The sequence below is a fragment of the Mycteria americana genome, chromosome 6, assembly GCF_035582795.1.
Source record: "Mycteria americana isolate JAX WOST 10 ecotype Jacksonville Zoo and Gardens chromosome 6, USCA_MyAme_1.0, whole genome shotgun sequence".
NCBI lineage: Eukaryota > Metazoa > Chordata > Aves > Ciconiiformes > Ciconiidae > Mycteria > Mycteria americana.
This window is the reverse complement of record NC_134370.1, coordinates 29,908,414-29,928,237: the sequence shown is the minus strand read 5'-3', so window position 1 is coordinate 29,928,237 and position 19,824 is coordinate 29,908,414. Positions and strand designations below refer to the sequence as shown.

Here is a 19,824-nt window from a genome sequence, read left to right as displayed (position 1 = left end):
AAGGACTATTCCTGATTGGGAGAGATCTGAGATTTACTGCACGTGCTGGAGCAGACTCTGCTTGGGTAACTTGCCATAGATCCAGTGACAATCTACTAAGAGTTTGTCTCTGGATTTTAGGGACTCCTCACAGCTTGAATTCCTGATACGTAAACTATCTGCATTAGTGGCTCAGATTTTCCCATTTACCCATGGAAAATATCAGAGCTCTGCTAGTTTTTACTAGCCATCCAGAATAAAGACAGTGGCTTCAGCAGTGCAATCATTACTGATGTCACTGGGGAAAAGATTTTTTCTTTACAGTTAATATCACAGTTCCTCACAAGTAGGATAGAAAAATCCTGAAGACCTGATTCCCAGCAGAAACTAACAGCTGCCTCACTTCCAACATTGTTAGACAGACAACTGCATAGAAAAAAAGAATTCCTGAACTGTGGTCGCACAAAAGAAAGCAAAATGAAGTATTACTGAATTATTGTAATTGTGATTGAACGGACCCACTGAGACATTTTCAGAATGAGCTGGGTGCCAAACCCCAGAAAGAAGGTGTTGTCATATTCCTGGATTCTAAGTACGCTGTCCTTGGGAAAGAGTTCAGTGTTTTCTTGGCACAGCAAAGCACAGAGCTGAACTCACAGCTTATTTGCACTTAAAGATAACAGGCCCACTCAAGTCCATGGTGTTTACTTGGACACAAGAGGTTTTTTTCAGATCAGGACAGAATGCTCACTGCTATATCATAAGAAGCTCACAGTACTGTAAGTGGTGATGGTGACATTTTACTGTATTCCTAAACTCTACACCTGGCAGCAACTGTCTGAAGAATCAGGTCCACAGCACTTTGGGGCACAGTAAAGGACTCAGACATGTTGAAAGCCCATCTAAGTCAATAGGACTGAAGTGTGTTCTTTCTCTGAAGCATAAGCTGTCCTTATTAGAGATTTCCTGAACTGAAGGACTAATTATTCTGTTCTTCTCTGAAGGTGGATTCTAAACCTGTCTTTGATGCGAATGGAAACAGCCAGTAAAAAAGCTCACTTCACTTACCACAATCCCTCCTGGAATTAAAGGTCATGAACTTGCATCAAAAAAAAAAAAAAAGTGGAAGGAAATTTTAATGCACTGTTACTCTCTTGTTGCCTATCAAGAGAATAGGGATTATTTCTCCCTAAGTGCCACTCTCATTAAAACTCTTACTAAATATTTTTTGATGCATGAAGAAGAACAATGCCCATAGAAGTTTATGTACAGCTTTTGGTTAACACACATTTCATCTCCCAAGGAATTTTTAAGAAGCAATCTAGTTTTACTGTCAGCTGTGCTTATATTATTAAATTTGGCAAGTATCTGATGTTGTCATACAGATAGTACTTTACTATTAATATTCTCTTCCTTTATGTAGACCACATGAAGAATGAGCTGAGAGTATATCTCTGTTATTTTTATATGTAGCTGAAGGATACCATCCTCCCCTGGCTGGCTGATGCTCATACCTTTAATTTTCCCTAGCTCTGCACATTGTTCAAGACTCTTAATGACAGCAACTGATAACAGTAGGAAATTATGCCTAGGATCTCATAGCCTTTGTGAATTAGCAAAAAGATTAATGATAGTAATTGGCTCTCTTATTTGTCCTTTGCAATAGGTGCATAAAAGACTAGCTGTCCTTAAACTGCAAAAATAGAGCAGTCAACATTTATATTCTAGCATCATAAATTAAAAGCATTTCTGCTTAAGAAACACCAAGGAAAGCAATACTTTTCTAATAGTATTGGAAAAGGAAACAGGGATCATCATTCACTTTGATATGTGAGATATCATTTATCTAGTGCAGACAGCCCTGAAGTCCCATGATAGGTCAAGAGGAATAAAAGCATTTTAAAAAGGAGTGTTTGTGATACAATATGGCTGGAAATTAAACACATCAGCAGAAAGGACAGAGTTCCAATCTCCCAAGTCAAAATGCTTCAAGAGGATGAAGCATTAGCAGAGACTGAACTTTTCACACTCCAGTTTGGAGACCGCTTTAAACACGGTCTGGTCATCATCACAGAAGGATGATTACCAATGCATTAAATATTTTAAACCTTTTAAAGTGGGCTTGCTAGCTGATCTGCATCTCATTCCACACCCTGAATCATTCATTAAAGGTACATTTCTTTGTGATTTCAATGATTGCAGTCATACATATGTAGCTTCATTAATTCACCTTTTCCCCAACACCTTAGTTCTATTCAATTTTTGTAGTTGGAGGTAGATGCCAGAAACATAACTTTTCTATTTTCTTGTCTAGGTACCTTTCCACTCATTCAGCGTGTAAATATTTCATGTATTTCTTCCACTGCACAATAGTAGTTATAAAAAGAGTAAAATGGGAAGGAGAAGGAAAGCCAAGTGAGCTTAAATAAGCCAGTGGACAGAGAAGTTAACAACTCCCCCATATTAGTCTGTGAGATTCACTTGCCTTTGAAATGCTTTACTGTTTTTAAGTAGTTCTACAGCACTATGTATGAGATTTGCTCTTTCAAGACCAAGCATAAATAAGCTGCTTTTCTGAGTAGCAAAGAAGTGGTGTTACAGCACCAGGGATCAATCCTGTATTTGGATCTCTGCTGGTGGTACCCTATGTTAGTCCAAGTCCTTCCTAACAGATCTCAAAGTACAGACCTAATTGAAGACCCAAGGCTGAGAGTGTAATTAGACTATGTTGTTGTATTAATACAGCAAATGCCGGGAGCACACTCAATGAAGGGGCATTTAAAAAATAATCGCAGCATAGTATCTTGTTTCCAAACTCATTTTTGAAGCCAAAGAGTTCATTTCTGCTGGTTCTTGTCTTAAAAATTGTGGTCCATTTATTTAAATTTTTGCAAACATTCTCTTCAAATGCTTGATTTAAAGGAATCCATGGGGGGGGGGGGGGGGGGAAGGTTTCTGTTTCTTTGATAAAATAAAGATGTTGGCAACTTTATGAATAGGGCTAAAGAAATCCTGGCCAAAGGTTAGTATTTGAAATTCAAAGCAGAAACTGAACCAAATTGTCACCCCACTTACAGCAGTGCAATTCTTCCTCATACCAGGCACACAGCTGGATGTGGGATACCTCCTCACTTCCCGAGATCAGTGGGAACACAGATCACTGTGACATTGCCTTTCCATCAGTATGAAAATGAGCAGAATGTGGTGCCGCTCCTTTTAAATTGTATCAGCAACTGAAAGACTAGTTTTACTTAATAGAAAATTATGACTGCTGGCCACTAAAAGTCTCACAAGTTGCTCACTCGGCTTTTTGAAAAAGTCTCTTTGAAACAGAAGAACAACAGTGAGCTTGTGGACATTTACCCCATCAAGTGCACTGTAAATCAGCCACAGAGATATAAGTGAACAGGTCTGTATCGGTCTTTGTTCAAGAGGGCTTTGCTTTCCAGAAAGCAGAGGAAAGAGTGTTTAATTAGTTGCTCTGGTCATTATTCATACATTAATAAAGGCACTTGAAAGGTATAGTTTCATTACTCATTGACATCAAATTTCAAAGGCCCCGTTCTCTCCTATGAATTCAAATTAATTGTGCAAAGGTAAATCAGCAACTCTGTGCAGAGGAGGCTACAGGAACCACCCTTGCTTCGTGCTGCGTAACCACCCTCAAATCCCAGTCCCACAGTTTACAGAACGACAAGTAACTTGCTGACTCTAGTTTGTAATCGAACCGCATAAATTTAACACTGACTTTTTTAGCATTCCTCCCATCATGGTGGGACAAGGGGGGAGTTTATCCGCACTTTCCACACCTTTAATCACCATCCCAGGAAGGGAAAAATGGCATAGCAAGCTGTCAGCGGGGAGAGGCGTGTAGATCTGGATGCAGATCTCCTAGGAGTCATATTTTGCTACAGGCTTTCTCCATGGAAACCCAGCTTCACCAATCTTCTGCAGTCCCACAGTGCACATCCCAGACTCAGATGACTGTGGTAATTTCTCTACACACTAAACCAATTACATTTTGTTTTCTCATTTTTTAAACAAGTTTTTATCTTTATAAAGTAATATGAAAAGGGTAGACAGAGGCCTCCTTTTCCTGTTTAGTTTTCAAATTGTTACTTTCAGCAAGAGAATGTGAAAAAAATATTATTTCAAACAAACATTAAAATACTATAACTCAGCGCATAGAAAATTCATGATGAAGTCAATAAAAATCAGGCAAATTAACTTCTCCCGGCAAAGCCAACTAGACTTTTCCCGTATGTTGAGTAGGAGAAGGATCCACCCCTCATTATCTTAAAGAAAGTAGCGACAGAATTTTCAAGTTAAATATGTGAACAGCTCATCCAAAATACACAGAATATGTTCAAGCAAACTAACTTAAAATGAGGCATTTCACAACTGTACATTTTTTCCCCCCAGTATGATTCACTCAGCACAGCTGACGGAACAATTCTGTTAATGTGTGAGCTGAATAACCAGTTTGATTGTCCTGACACTTTTGAATGAGATATGTAATTTTTACGCATCACTCACCCAGCTGTTCTAGTGAACACCACGTAGTTATTTGTATATTCCAGGATGAAAAATTACAACTCTGGGTTTTAAAGCTTATTAATAAACATGCACTGAAGGTGACAAGAACTTTGAATCTATATAAAAACCCTATTAAAAAAGCTAAATTGTTCTATGCAAACCTTCAGTTCCTCCTGAATTTTTTCCTCCTCCAATTTGGCAGCTTTCCGATCTTCTATTTCTATTTTCCATTTTTCTGCCACTATTCTGGCTTTTTCTTGAGCCATAGCATCCCGGAATTTCTTTGTAATTTCAGCCTCCTTTTGTCTCCTTCAGAAAAGAATTCAAAAATAAAAATAATTTAAGACACTGATTATTTTTTTAAATTGAGGATCAATACTTGCTCACTGGTTGCAACAAGTAATTAGCATAAAACTTCATGGAAATATACAACGAAAGAATTAAAACATATTTAACAAGAGTCCTACCACACATCAGATTTGAGGAAACTATCCAGAAAGCAGACATTCACAATTTTTTATAAATGACTAATTAAAATAGCACCTTCTAAATTAGAGAAGTACTTCTTGGATGTCTTCAAGTCATACCCTATATTTTTCCTTCCTTGGCTGAAAAAATAGATTTTTCTGTCAGTCTAGCAAAGCATAATTGGGAATTTATCGTCTCTCAAATATCAATGCAAATGCCTGCCAACTTCTTACACTAGATTGTTTGTTATTACTGACGGTGTAAAAGGTACGCAGAGCACAGGCTGAAGCTTTTAATTCCTGATTAAATGTGCAATCACTATAAGCAAGGAGACTCTCATATGAAAAGGAATAACACAGAATCATCTGATATTTAAACTGTCGCTTTTCAGTGCTGCACTACAAAAGGAGGTGCAGGAGGCAGCTGGCCTACTTCCCAACGATATCAAGCATCAAAACACTTTTGAATCGCTCCCAATGCTGGAAGAGGCCCTGCCAGAAACACCAGCACGGCACTTTGTGTAATCAGTTTCCGAACTGCTAGGATAAGAATTAATATAAGCAATATACAAATAAAACCAATTTCAAAAAGTATTTTATGTACCAAATCCCATTGTGGGCACAGACGTGTGATACAACAAACAGTTCTAATTCAATAATCTCAAAACCAGATTGTTTCATTTTTATTTATTTACAAATTGGTCACTGGTTTAGCAAGATTCCCCAAAAGAAAAATGTTTGCTTCCCTTTTTTTATGAAAGAGAGTTTTTGGTTTTCAGTATTCAATAAAAATAAAATTATATTTTTCACATGCTGAAAAGTTACCAGAACAAGGGAAAGCAAATATTCACAAAACATACTTACCAGTTTTACCCACCATTACCTGCCGCCTTTCTACAAGGCCATGTCTCCCATTATGCCAAGTGGACCCTGAATTCAGATTCTTAAATCCTCACCATAGTTCTTCTGCCTCCTTCTGTGCTTGTTGCCTGGCTCGCTCTGCTATTAGCTCCTCCGATATCTGTTCATATGGCTTGTCACCTGGGGCTTCTCCCATAACCCAGACCCAGACCTCACCATCCTTCCCACGTAGCCACTCCACATGTTTGCCATTACCTGCAACAGCCACCAAAAACAAACCAAAAATATAAATACTGGCTCAAATTCTTACGTAAATATAGATGAAAAGATGGGAAATCTGCAATTTAAAAACATTAAGCTTGCCATTTACAATTCAGAATAGAACATTACTAAGAGGTTGGATGAAATCTTCAGATTTGACCAGTCTACCACACTGGGGGGAAAAAAAGGGTTCATACACTCCAGATCACACAATCTTTAAAGACTCACTGTCCCACAAAAATAAGGAATTATTAATTCTGACATGCATTTCCCAGAATTTAGGTGTTATGATCCCTTTTCAATTTTTATAAGTATATTTCCTTGCTTCACTCAGCAAGAGACGAATGAAGAGAATGGAAAAAGAGATAGGAGTGACAACAACCAGTGACGTTACGTGACTGGTTGCAATGCTTCAGCACACAGAGAATGTTGAGTGTTGAGCTTATAGGGACTTCATTGGAACCCCTGCAAAAAATCCAGGAATTTCCTCCTCCCACTGTGTGAAGGAGGAGTTTCAGAAAGCCTAGATACTCAGAGCACTCCACTCAACACTGCAGAAGCTTTTCTGTTCAGGTAGGCAATTGAAAGGGATTAAGTTTCTGGTTCAGTTTTCATGAAAGATACCGTGCAAAAATCTACAGTTACTGTGTTGACAGAGTGATTTTAAGAACACCAAAACAGCCTGCGTGCTTTTTACAAAATAGACTATGTTTGGTCAACCTTCATGTCCAAGAATCAACCATAGGATTCCTGCTGACTACAAAGGACACTAGATTAAATCCTATCTGAATACATTTTCATAGTCATATACACTGCCTCACTTAGTGTGGTTTGGTCTTTTCCTTCTGCTTTTATATGTATAACTCACAGATATTTTATGCACTTTAGAGGTTCATAATAAGGAAATGGTAGAAACACCTCTTCTGCATCCATTTTTATGGGTTTTTTTCTTGCAAATTTGTTGAAACTGTTCTTCACAAAAGGAAATTCCACCACAAAGAAGATTGCCAAGACAGACAATGGATTTATTTTAAAGAACGCAGACTAAAAGGCCAGAAAGGCTCGGCCGTTCATCTCACTTCCTGTATATTGCAGTCCACTAGATTTCACCCTCTTCCCCAGATATTGAGGTTAGTAAATTGTGTGTGGCCACATAGCTTCTAAAAGGCATCCTGTCTCATTTGAAAACGTGAAGAAATGGACAGTCCACCATTTTCCTCAGTAGTTTTTCTCTGATGTTCCCATAAGAGTTAAAAGAAACCTTGTCCTATTTGAATGGCCAGTCTTTGCTTCCGCCCTTTCTACATCTTTCTCTACTAGCATCAGCTTAGCTACTCTCACCTTCAACTACCTGTTGTTCTACAATAGGACAGTATCCATTTAACCAGATTAAGTTTCCCAATGCACAATCAATAAAGTGTTTTTGACATCTCAGACTGAAGAGAGAAAACTGCAGGAGGGAATGAAGTGGGGCTGTTGACAGCAGGCAGTGCCGGTGCCAACCAACACTTGCAAGTGTTGACAATACAAACTGATGGCAACGACCATATCAGATCTCTCAACGAAAGCTAATATCCTATATCAAATTTGAAAATGTGATTTATACGAATTCCCAGTGTTGGCCTAATGGTACAGACTTCAAGGAGGGGTGGAAATTTAAGCTAATAATGTTTTCCTTCAATAACTCTCAAAAGCATTTGCTCTTTCATAGTCTATCAGATTATGTCTCAGGTTATAAATGTAAATGTATTTTATTGTGGTTCCTATTCTGTACATTTCTGTGTTTCAGCACATTTGTGTCATATTTTTGGATACAGCATTTGAACACCGTCTGCCAAGAACTGACTGGCCATATCGGTATTTGCCCGCAAGGTTTTCACCCACTGCATTTCATGGTAAAGTATCTCGAGAAGTATGGAATGATTTCCCAGGAGTATTGATCCCACATAACCAATGGCAACTTTTGTTTTAAAAGTGGCCCATGTCCTCCTTCCTGGGAGGAATCTGGATATCCTAGTTGTTCCCCTTTATTTAGTACTTTAAAGAAAACATTGCAAACAACATGCCTCCTGTTAATTTATTTGTATCATAACTGGTAGATACCAAATACTTCTACTGTTCTGAGACAACTTCACTACTTCTGCTCATTTATGAGCTTATCAGATGGAAAGAATAAGAAACCCCTTTTCTGGTAAGCCGACAAATTTTATCTTTGCTTCTTTCCAGGTTTTCTGTGCCAAAGAGTTATTAATATGTTTCTCAGAGGCACCATTTATCCATTACTACCCAGGCCCATAAAACAAATAGTTGATTTGTAGACATGTCTTGAGAAATTGTTCTCTTTCTTCCTTTTAAAACAAGGGATCTCTCTTCTAAAGCTATAGACAGTAGATGTATAAACTCTTTTGAAAACATCAGTATAACACAGTTGGTTCAGCACTAACTACTGTATACTACAACACAGTATACTACTGTATACACATCCATAGTTCAAGTTGAAAGATAACAACAGTATCAAACAATCTGGCAGTTTTAAGCTTCAGCATTAAACAGACACACCTCCACATGTACAATCTTAAAACAATTCAATTTGAGGATATATGCCTTTATTCAGGTTTCTCTTTGGAACAAGAGAAGGTCTTTTTCATGTCCAACCACCTTTTCTATTTTACTTTAAGAAGTGACTCCCATGCAAATCTTCCCTTAAACCTACGTGCCCATGAAGTTGGAGATGGGCTTTACTGTACAATCTGATCATAAAACTTGGTAGTTTCTTAGCACAGAATAACATTCAAAAATGAGTGTTCCGGAAAAGAAATAAGCAGCTCAGGGAGAAAATCTGGCACTGTGAAAATGGAATTCCTGCCATACAAAAAGTCTTTGCAGCCTGCAGAATCAAATGCACAGTGGTCAGCGTCAGGTCTTCTAGGCTAACGAGACTGGGCTTGCACTTACAAACTGTAGAACCAACTGCAAGATGTGAGCTGAATGTATAGAAAATGATTTTCCTTAATATTTTTAGGAAACTAGTGTTGTCTGCTTTGCAAGCAGAGAATTAACACCATTGAGGGCTGATTATAATAAAATAATTTCTGTTTTAAGATGCCTCTCAAGTATTTCATTATTCTGCAAAATAAGACATTTTGTTAACACACTTTATTTCCAAATAAAACAAATAGGAAAAAAAAAAAAGAGAAATAGAAAAAAATCAACTAAATCTAAAAGGAAGAGACAGGTCCTGACTAAACAAATTTGAAATCTAGGTGAGAAAGAGGCAAGGGAACCTCATGTTTCCTCTTCAGAAGCAAGCTTCTGTGCCCAGGCACAAAGCCTAATGCAGAGTCAGGAAATAAAAATTAAATCTCTTGAGTCCCAGTCTTGTGCCTTGACCACAAAAGTACTTTTCTTTTCCTGGAGAGACTGTGGCAGGCTGCAAATAATTACCATTAGGAAGTAGTGGACATCAAAATTAGTCTGGATTGGAGAGTAGAAATCAAAGTGTTTTAGAAACAAACACTGCTTTATCCGGAAAATGTACTGAATAATTTACCAAGTCTTTTCCATCTCTACTCTTCACATCAACGATTTATCAGCTGTAATATTCTATCAGGTTTTTTGTCTAAAACAACTCTGTAGCACCACAAGAAGGCAACATTAATTCTTGCAGTTCTTTTCACCTGTAGCTCCTCCATGAATTAGTATCTCCCATGGAATTCCCCTAAACCTACATCTATACTGCTTTGCGACCAGTAAATTGGTTTCTGGATATTGCTCCTTTCTCCAGACAAATGCAAAATCAGGTATCCCAAATTTGCAGCACAAAGGGATCACAGTGAGAACCTTCTTGGGGACCTACAGCCTGAACCAACAGCAACACAAATTTGCACATATAAACACACGCAATCAAAAATAATACCAAATCATGTTTTCTATTTGTTTGTATTTATGCAATCAATTCTGTAACAGCAATAAAAGTATAAAACAACACCCTAGAGAGCAATAGTAAACTCAAGGCTCTCACCTATAAGAATTACTAGTCTCTACCAGCAGCACTACTAATCTCATACACACTGCTGGAGTGCAACCGTGAGTTGTGCTACATGGCACCACAGGCTGCTCTTGGCCTTTGTGCTACCCTTAGGAAGTCCCTGGTGTAGGCAGGGTATCATTACTGCCACGGCCAAACGCTGCCAGAAAATCTGAACACCGTCAGCCACCCTGGGAGAGAGAGAAAGCAAGCAGCACCTAAAGGTGCACGGGAGGGGGAATCCTGGCTGCAGGCGATGCTCGGGCTAAATCAGGCTTCAATTCCAATCAGCTCAGACTTTCACATTGTGACTAAGACTTAAAACAAATGGAGTTACACAAAGGAGAACTGGGCCTTACACTGCCTCTGCTAATTGGGACAGAGGAGCAGAACCACAGCTTGGCTTTGGAGGTTTTATGGAGTTTGGTTGGTTTTGGGTTTTTTGGTTTTGGGGGTTTTTTTGTTTGTTTGTTTTGTTTTGGGGTTTTTCATTTTGTTTTGGGTTTGGGTTTTTTTTTTTTTTTTAAATGACAGTTTTGGGTTATATCTGGATTCATTTTCACGCATGCTTCTAATTAAAAGTACTTTAAAAATAACAGTAATCAGAGCAAATGGAATATTGCTGGAGTCAGCTTCCTTCCTCAAGCTTGTTCATCATTGCTTTAACAGACAATTCCCATTTGTGATCCACCTCCAGTGTTTACAAGGGAACTACTCCAAGGACCATTAGAGGGCTGATTTGGTATCAAGTCTCCCAGCTGTGCTGTCAGCCACAGTCTGCCTATTTAGTCCAGCAAAATGATAGAGAGTGCCAGTAACCCCAATTGCCATTCTATCATAGGGCATATTACAGCTGTGTCAAGTGTAAATTCAGAAAATTAGAAGATCACTGATTTATAATCTCAGAAACATGGAAAGGCATTCAAAGTCTGCTTAAACTTTCTCAAAAGAGTCTGCTATTTCCATGAACAGTCTCGTTTCTCTGAGGTTGAGCTTCCCACCATAGTTCTCCTGCTGGGAAGCTACAGATCTCTGCAATAGCAATTGACTCTCCTTCCTCACTCGCTGGAAAGCTCTGTAGTCATGCAAATATCCTTTGACTCTCTCTTTAGAAAATATTCCTCTTCTTTTCTCTCTCTGCACTAGAAAAAGGAGCATTCACTGCTGACATCAAGCTGATCAGCCTGATCTACTTTTGTTATTCAGAGATAAACCATAGCTTGTGGAGTTTGGTGTGTTTGTAGGGTTGTGGTTTTTTGTTCTTTTGGAGTTTAGATACTTGGTATACTTTGGTCTAAGCACAATGTGTTTTACATGAGATTTTACCCTTGGCTTTCTGAGCAAAAGATTTTTATGGCTTCTTTAAAGTAGAAGCTTAAATTTTGATAGTCTGCAGGGTAGATGAGGCTCCATTCAGACTTTTATTAGCTGCAAGACATGTGTTAGAAGCACATTGATTAGGATGAAAATGAGAATGTGAGCTTTAGGCTGTTCTCAGTTCCTCGAGCTTACCCAGTACAAGTATTTTATTTAATTATATATATATATATTTTATACACACACAATTTCACTTCTTTCTAAGGAGAAAACCTAGGAAATTACTATGTATGTTTCTGAGAGACTGTTCAAAGGACAGAATGCACTTTTCCAAACATTAACTGCCATAAATCCATTAAAATACATATAGAATAATTAGGTGGTAATGATGAAAGTAATGAAAATAACGTAATCCCCCAATAAACTGAAGATCTGCTATAATGAATTCTGTGGTCTGCCTGTGCTAATACTCATAGGACCATGAAGGTCTTCCAAGAATACCTTCAAAAAACCCAGTCACTTTAATTCTTAAAACGACAACAAGAAAATGAGGAAAAATTCTGAACTTCTTAAGCATCCCCCCCAACTTTTCAGTTTACACACCCTCCAGTTTCAACACTGTGTTGTGCACCTTTCTCTTTAAAGGAGGATTTGCAGAGGGAGAAAGAAATTCAGCTGATTTACATTAATATATCAATAAGGGTTGCAGGATCTCAGCATTGCTGAAAAATCAGCCTTCATGGCGCTCCAGCTGCTTCCTGATCATAGAACAAACTCAATCTTCTGTTTATGGAATTACAGCCTGTTACCATGGAAATAATTATGCTGCAATATACCCCTGCAGGATCAAATAAAGGAAGAGTGACTGCAAGAGAGCAAACACTAAGGGAGGACACAGTTACTCAAATAAGACTATGGTAATAAACAAATGTAGCAAAGTTAACTGTACATAGCATTCAAAGGTGAGTGGGTTTGCATTATCACATGGTGTGTATATATGCAATATGTATATATAGGTTTGCATATTGTCAAGCAAAAAAGAAAGAAAAAAAACCCACACAGAAATAAAGTATCATTTATGTAGTCTCTATCTAGCATGTCCCAGATATTTTCTTGGCTCCCTGGCCAAGGCACGCTGTTACACGTAATTTCTTAATTTGTCCACTTTCAACTGGGAGATAACATTCAGAACTCATTCTTAAAGACATTGTTCTAACTCCGTGTACAATCTAGAGGTAGTCTCTTGTCTATCTATTTTAATGACCCTTTCACTGTAAACAGTATAAAAATGCAGGTACATGTCATATCAAAGTCAAAGGTTGTAAAATCATTCACATCAATATCATTCATTTGATTTTTTTTTCTTCATTAAAAAAATAAAGTCAAGAACATAGCACTATAATTTCTGATTCCTGATCCCAATTATCTCTTGTAAAGAGTAAAAGCTGTGTACAGGGCTTGGTTTCTCACACAGAGCTATCACAAAGCATCCAGGTTTTCCTACTGCTGGAGAATAAGCAAAAAACAAGTCTGCATGGCTAATTCAGGGTCTGCTGGAAACTCAAAGCAGGAGGAGAAGGGTTCTCTGTCACAGAATGCACAGAAAACTATGGATCACTTTCTGCACCAGACTCCCCTACTTAATGCAGCCTGGCAGGTTTGTACCGACTCCTTTTATCAGGCACACAGGGCCACAAGAGCAGGGAGAACTATACCACTATAGCACGATTTTCTAGCACCACAGCACATGAGTGGACTTGAAGGTTAATGAACCACCATCGGCGTCTAGCTAAATCCACCGATGACTTGAATACATTGAGTTTTCCTATGTCTTCCAAATCCTGCTATCAAAACCTGGTGCTTCTGGCCTCGAATGTTTTAGTCATTTATACTAAAAACTGGCAACATCAGCAAGGAAATATTGAATTAGCTTGGGTGAATCCCATTCTCCCCTTGGCTGCAGTACTGCTCTCTTTCCACATCAAGTATTCATGAGCTTGCAGACAGTCACAACCTCCTATCGTTACCAGAGCACCAGTATGTACAAGAAAGCCCATCTAACACCACTGTGTCCAGACAGGCTGAGGAACACAATGCCGCAGAGAAACACAGGAATGCTCTCCATGCCAGTGGCTCAATTAACCCAGTAGCCTCCCTCAGAAAGTGCCTGATGCCAGATGCTTCAGGAGCGCTGAGGATCTCACGCATGCAAGAGAAACCTCCAGCGTAATAAGGCCCAGGTAGCCAGCAATATTCTGCTGTCACTTTTCTGCAAAACAGAAAAGTCAGCTGCAGGGTAGGATATGAGACTAAAAAGCACAGACTTATGGCTAATCCTAGGCGGGCAGAGAAGTCCCTCCGGATTTGTTCCATCTGGTACATATTTAGGTCATATGGTGGCTGGGGGTCTATTTCTAGCCCCAGGTTCAGAGAAGTGAACAGACAGTTTAGAAGCGGCTGTTTAATTGTACCTCAGTACACAGCCACACTGAGCACGAGCTCTGAGCAGCTGAGTTCTGGCCCCAAGGTATACAGTACTACAAAACTGCATCATATCACAAGCTGCTATACATGTTGTGAATGTTACATTAAAACTTTTCCAATGACTTCAAATTAGTTGGCTCAGTCCCCTAATAAAATTATTCTAATGTTCTCGATAATGTTCTCCTGTTGCTTTTTCAGTTGTATCTGAATTGGAAACAAGAGACAGGGCTAGACAGAATTCAAGACCACATACAGCCAGAAATTTCAGAAATACTCAAGTCTGATATCTCTGGTTAGACCCATATCCAATGATACAGAGAAAGAGACAAAGAACACTGCCAGGAGCACGTCTCTGTAGGAGAGAAAACCTCACTAAGCATTACCAGGGTGTGTAGAGGCCTTAGTATAAATGAGGAATACATTTCTGAGTCCAAAACCATAGAAAAAAATGTCACTGCATGTACACCGACTCACCCTTCATACAGACACTGAAACACACGCCCACTCACTGGCCTTCACATGTGACACTGATGTATCCTCCAACCATCCACTTGTGATATTTGAAATACTTGCTTCCAAATAGCTTCATCTATTCTCTAATGATTTTCTAACACAAATGCCATTTAGATAAAGAAATAATTTTCTAGCCACACTGTGACAAGCCTACCTAATGTTCTCCCAGCTACTCTTGTTAAGGACAGGTAAATAAGCGTGTTTACAAATAGCTCCTGTCTGAACATCATGAGCTGCAGTTCACAATGAATAAGTGTCAGAATAAGCAGCAGCAGACCAGCATTGTCTTCCCTCCCACATGGCTGTCCTTCAGCTACCTAATGCTCAATAGTTTTTGAGATCTCATTTTGGGTATGCTGACAGCTCTGGATACTGCATCAGAGTCAAAATCCAAATTGGCAGGGTCCTTCGCTTACTCCCAGCTCATCTATACTGGTTAAAGGGCTCCTGCCTAATCAAATAAATATGTTTCTTTGCAAATTGCAAAGCTGCCTGTCAGTCAACTCTCAGCAAATCCCAAAGGGATCTTGAAATTTTGAGGAGACTTCCCTTAGTGATTTTAGCACAATAAGAAAAGGCAACCTGTTTTATTACAATGAAAATATGTTCCTGAAAGATCTGCCCAGGAGTAATTTGTAAATGAACTGGAGATGGACTTCCAAGAATTCAACTCACTTGTGGAGTTATTTCAGTACAAGCCAGCAGTCATGATTTAATTAAAGCTACAAAATACTTTTTTTACCTTGAATAAGTTCACTAAACACTGCAGTTTTGGGAGGACCCAAATGATGCTCAAATTCTACTAATATTTTTAGGCAAGGTACAAATGTAGGCTAGGTACAAACAGCAAAAACATGGGAACAGTTTATTCAATATCTTCTAAAGGAAATATTTCATTCTGAAGTGATGTTTATATATTGCTCCCTTTTAGACAGCGATCTGTGTTTTTAAAAAGGCAAGTAAATTAAAACTGTTGAATAATCTGAAAACATTTCATTCAACCCCAAGTGAAATAATTGCTTTAACTTGACTCATTCTGATGCACATTTCAATTTTAACCTTCCCTCTAGACACATGAAACCAAACAATCCAAATGGAAAAGCAGGCACAATTTAGCATTTACTGAAGGTGACTAATATTATTTTCTTTAGAAATGAAGAATAAGACTAATTACACATAGACTGTTACACTATTTGGCTTGCTAAACACTCTCAACAACTTACACCTTACTCCATGGTTTGGACTTGGTTTTGTTTTTGAAGAAGAAAATTTCATAGTACTGAATAGAAAATTTATGGACAATCTGCATTCAGTAGCACTTCTATAAAAATCACTGTAGATTTTGGGCCTTTGCTAATGTTTCCAAACAATTAAAAAATGATCACACTGACGAGCATTCCCTAAACCTGCTGATGATTTTAACTCTAGCACAAGACCAGTCTGACCTGCGTACACCACTTTTTTCCTCCCCAGCTCTGCACTTGTGGTTTCTGTAAGACGACACATTTAAACCTTCCACAAGAACCCTTCATCCTCAAGTCACTGTAGAAAATCAAAACTGGATTCACAGTCCCTGCGCTGTTTTGAAAAATCCAACCCTTTTGCTATGCTGCTGGGTTCACACATACCATTGCAGGTAAGCTCTTGAACTGATGGAGAATTGTACCAATTGGGGTATAGGACTCCAGATCAAGCCCAAGTACTTTTTGGAGCATTTTTAATTAGAGAAGTGCCTATTGTCATTAATTCCTTTTGTTCTATCTCACCCTATCCCATCCCAAAGAGGTGGGGCAAAGTTTTCATAGGTAGCTATTCAAACTATAAGGAAAACAGAAGGATTTGAAAGGTAGTCCTATAAAGATAATTCCAATTAAATTAGTGAAAAATTATTTTATACAACAAATGTTATGTCGTATTCACAAACAACATACACATTTTTCTGTCAACTAGACAATTTGAGAAACCCGGCACAACATTAGAGATAGTAAAGTCTCCCCTCTGTTTTCTACTCTATGTCAGGCCACAAAGATCTCTATAAAGCCAGAGTAACTCTTGGCTTCAACAAAATAGCACAAACATAAAACCTGTGTCATGCAGTAGAGAGCCAAAACCAAACCCTTGCAGATGAAATTGCTCAAATCCCTTAGTTTCAAAGGAATAAAGAACATGTAATTGTGGTAGCTCTAAATTTCCTGGTAGCCACTAATTTTAAACAGAAATAAAAATATGCCACATTCTACGCTGTGTAGCAGGGCGAAAATGTTTGGAAATTTGCTTATACATCAATGGAAACTGAAAACTAAGCAACTTCAAGGTCCAAAAAAATGTTGATGCCAAATGCCTGGGGGTGGGGTGGGGGGTGTGTGTGTGTGCAGGGAAATCACATATTTTAAGATAAGAAAGGATCATTACAGTAATCTACTCTGACCCTTTGAGTCATATAGGCAAAAATATTGCACAGTAATTCCTATCTTACACCCATAATTTCTGATTGATTTTTTTCCACCTTTTTTTTTTTAACAAGAAACTAGCTCCACTATGAGACCATTTATCATCATATTACAGAACTGTACAGTAGAAGTATCTGTAGAGTTACAAGTATCTGTATAGTTAGTGACTGGCATGCCTGAAAGATGGAAGTTATCTTTTGTAACTCTGGCCCACATCAGTTCATGGAAGTCAAAATACATTTTCAGCAGGACCAAATGCCTGACTTGCAAATCTAATTCCAACAGTTCTTTCTACAAAAAAAATCGGTAAGATCAGTTCTCTAGTACAGTTCTGAAGGAAGTAGAAAGTTTCTAACAGTGGGCAAAAGTCAAATCTAAGCAATACCTTAAACTGGCAATTTAAGAAGGTAAAATGGAAATGGGCTATTGTGAAATTTAACTCTATACGTATTTGTGAATACTTTTGTTAGGACAAATATAATCTATATGTTACTCTGCTGCTCTCCTTTCTCTTATTCTTTATAAATCAGAAAATTAATTACCCAGAAAATGGTCTCCTGTAGTAGGAAGCTGAACAGGTTTAATGTATAATTTATATATGGAAATTTAGGTGTCAACACTGTGACAAATCATCACATAAATATTTTTGCAGTTAGATTTTTCTGCATCTGTCTTCCTCAAAGAATGAGCATAATACAGATTATCTCAGTGATATAATGTTTTGGCATGTGGAGCTGAACTGCATTTTTTATTTTTTCTCAACTACAAATCAATCAAAATGAACAAGGTTTTTGTCCTGTATGAGAGAAGCTATTTTGATGCCCTTCCTCTTAGTAGAGCGCCATTCATAGTAAGAACACTAACATGAATAAAATAGAAATTAAACAGAATGAGGTTTTCCAACGTCCACCTTGCCATCTGTGAGGGGTCATTTTAAACTCCTCTTACAGCCGATTAGGGTGTTCTGTACAGTCTCCCTTTATTTTAAGGCTACCATCGTAACTTACTTTACAGTCATTTCATAAAGACCTTTGCTTCAACTGTGTCTTGGAGACTAGTTTTGCTTTGAAACACATTTCTTTAATAATCGTCTTTGAATTGTTAACTATCTAATGGGCACTTTGTAGGGTTCAGAGGCTCTAAGCATTTTAAGAAGTCTGACAATTGAATCCAATAATCTATCTGTACTGAGGTGCTCCAAGCAAAGCTTTCTACCATGGGTGTGCTAAGATGAGCAACACTTTAAACACTCACTGCAGAGCCACATAGCTATTACAGCACTTTCTCAAAATGAGCTACCCAAAGTTATTAGAAATTTTGAATATTCAAGTTTTAATAGATTTAAAGATAGGATAAAATCTCTGGCATTTCACAGGGAAAGGAGCGTTTGACATGTCTCTGTGACATTTCCTTCTTGAGTGCGGAGTCACTGCAACTACATTTCCAAGATGAAAATGTTTTCTGTCTTGCATCTGCCTAAACGACTTTACCCTGCGAACGGGGAAAGAGTTCAGACAAGAGAGCAAGGAAATAAGTATTTGTTTATTCCAAATCACTTGGACCCAAGACCAGACACTTGGCAATGATATTTGGAGTTCTTTTTTAATGTTTTCTTCCATGACTTTATTTGCTCTTTAAGTCAACGCACACATTTAGCATCCATAACAGCCTGTGGAAGGAGCTCCATAGTTTAACTACATATTGCATGAAAATACATTCCTGTTTTTTTTCTGTTTTGATTTTGATTGTTGGATTTTTTTATATGCTTCCCCACTATTATCCTGTTCCCTAGACATAATCTTTTGGAGAGCGTTTACTAGTACAGTTGGAAATTTAGTCTCATATGGTATGGCTGTTCTGACGTCACATCTTATTCCCAAAGAGCTCTTCATAACAAGCTCAAATTTATGAATTTATCTCCTACTCCAGCCAAACATTCAATGCCAAGTCAAGAAACCTCAACAGCACGGGCAAGACTGCGTTTTGCCTGACTGAGGGTGAGGGGTGGGGATGGTAGGTGAAGAAAAAAGCCTTAGGAGTGGAAGGGAAACTTGGTCATGGTCCATCTGTTACCACTGAGAGAATAGGAGCAGTGACTCCTGACCGAAAGAGGCACTTCAAAACGATTCCCCTTACTCCCTCACTAAACTATTCCCCTGGAGAAAGAACCAGCCTTGAGAGACAAAGAGCAGGAACATGGTGCTTTTGCTGCCCCAGGCTGTCTTTTTGCCTATGGGGACAGCTGGCACTCTTCCTTGTAACCTCTTCCAGATGCATGCTGCACCATAGCCAGTTGCAAGCCCACCATCCCCAGCTCTTAAGTACAGAAGGAGGTCACAAATCTTACTCTGTTTGCACCTCGCTGTCTTTCTCAGCATGGCCTCCTCCATTCGTGCTTTTTCTTCCCTCTCCTTCCAGCGCCTCAGCTGCTCTTCTCTCATCTTGTAGAACAAGATCTGCTTTTGCTCTTCATTCAGCTCTGCCAGGAGCTCAGGGTCAATATACATATCACGCAAAATTTGCTGCAGCATGACGACTCAAAAAAAAAAAAAAAAAAAAAAAAAAAGATAAACCCGCTTCGAGATAAACTTGCTTCCAGTTATACTCCCTACAGTGACAAAACCCCACCGACAGCACTCCAGAAAGCAACCTGCAGCAAAGGAGCTCTCCCACACCTGCCTGCCCAGGAGACGTTTGATTCTTGCTCTGGCCCTCTTCATGCAGGCATATTCTGCTCCTCGTCTCTTAGAGGGAGGGCGTTCTCTGCTTATTTCACCCTCCAAAGGTAGGGACAGCTGTCAAGTGAAAGGAAGGGGGAGGAACAGACAAGGATAAGGAAAAAAAAAAAATGAAAAGGCCAGGAAAAAAACAGTCACTTTAGTGCTCCTGTAAAAATAAGGGATTCTTGACTGAACCCATCAGCTTTGCT

General features: G+C 38.6%; 1 protein-coding gene across 2 annotated transcripts in view; it reads right to left on the bottom strand.

Annotated features, from left to right (window-relative positions):
• The window catches only part of SH2D4B (SH2 domain containing 4B), a 74,462-nt gene extending 55,036 nt beyond the window's left edge, over positions 1-19,426 (bottom strand). For both annotated transcript variants that reach the window (XM_075504123.1, XM_075504124.1), the window contains exons 1-3: positions 19,243-19,426; positions 5,939-6,098; positions 4,677-4,824 (exon numbers count right to left, since the gene is read on the bottom strand). In XM_075504123.1, coding sequence (XP_075360238.1) covers positions 4,677-4,824; positions 5,939-6,098; positions 19,243-19,426 — 492 coding nt within the window. The remainder of the gene's footprint in view (positions 1-4,676; positions 4,825-5,938; positions 6,099-19,242) is intronic.
• Positions 19,427-19,824: the final 398 nt, after the last annotated feature.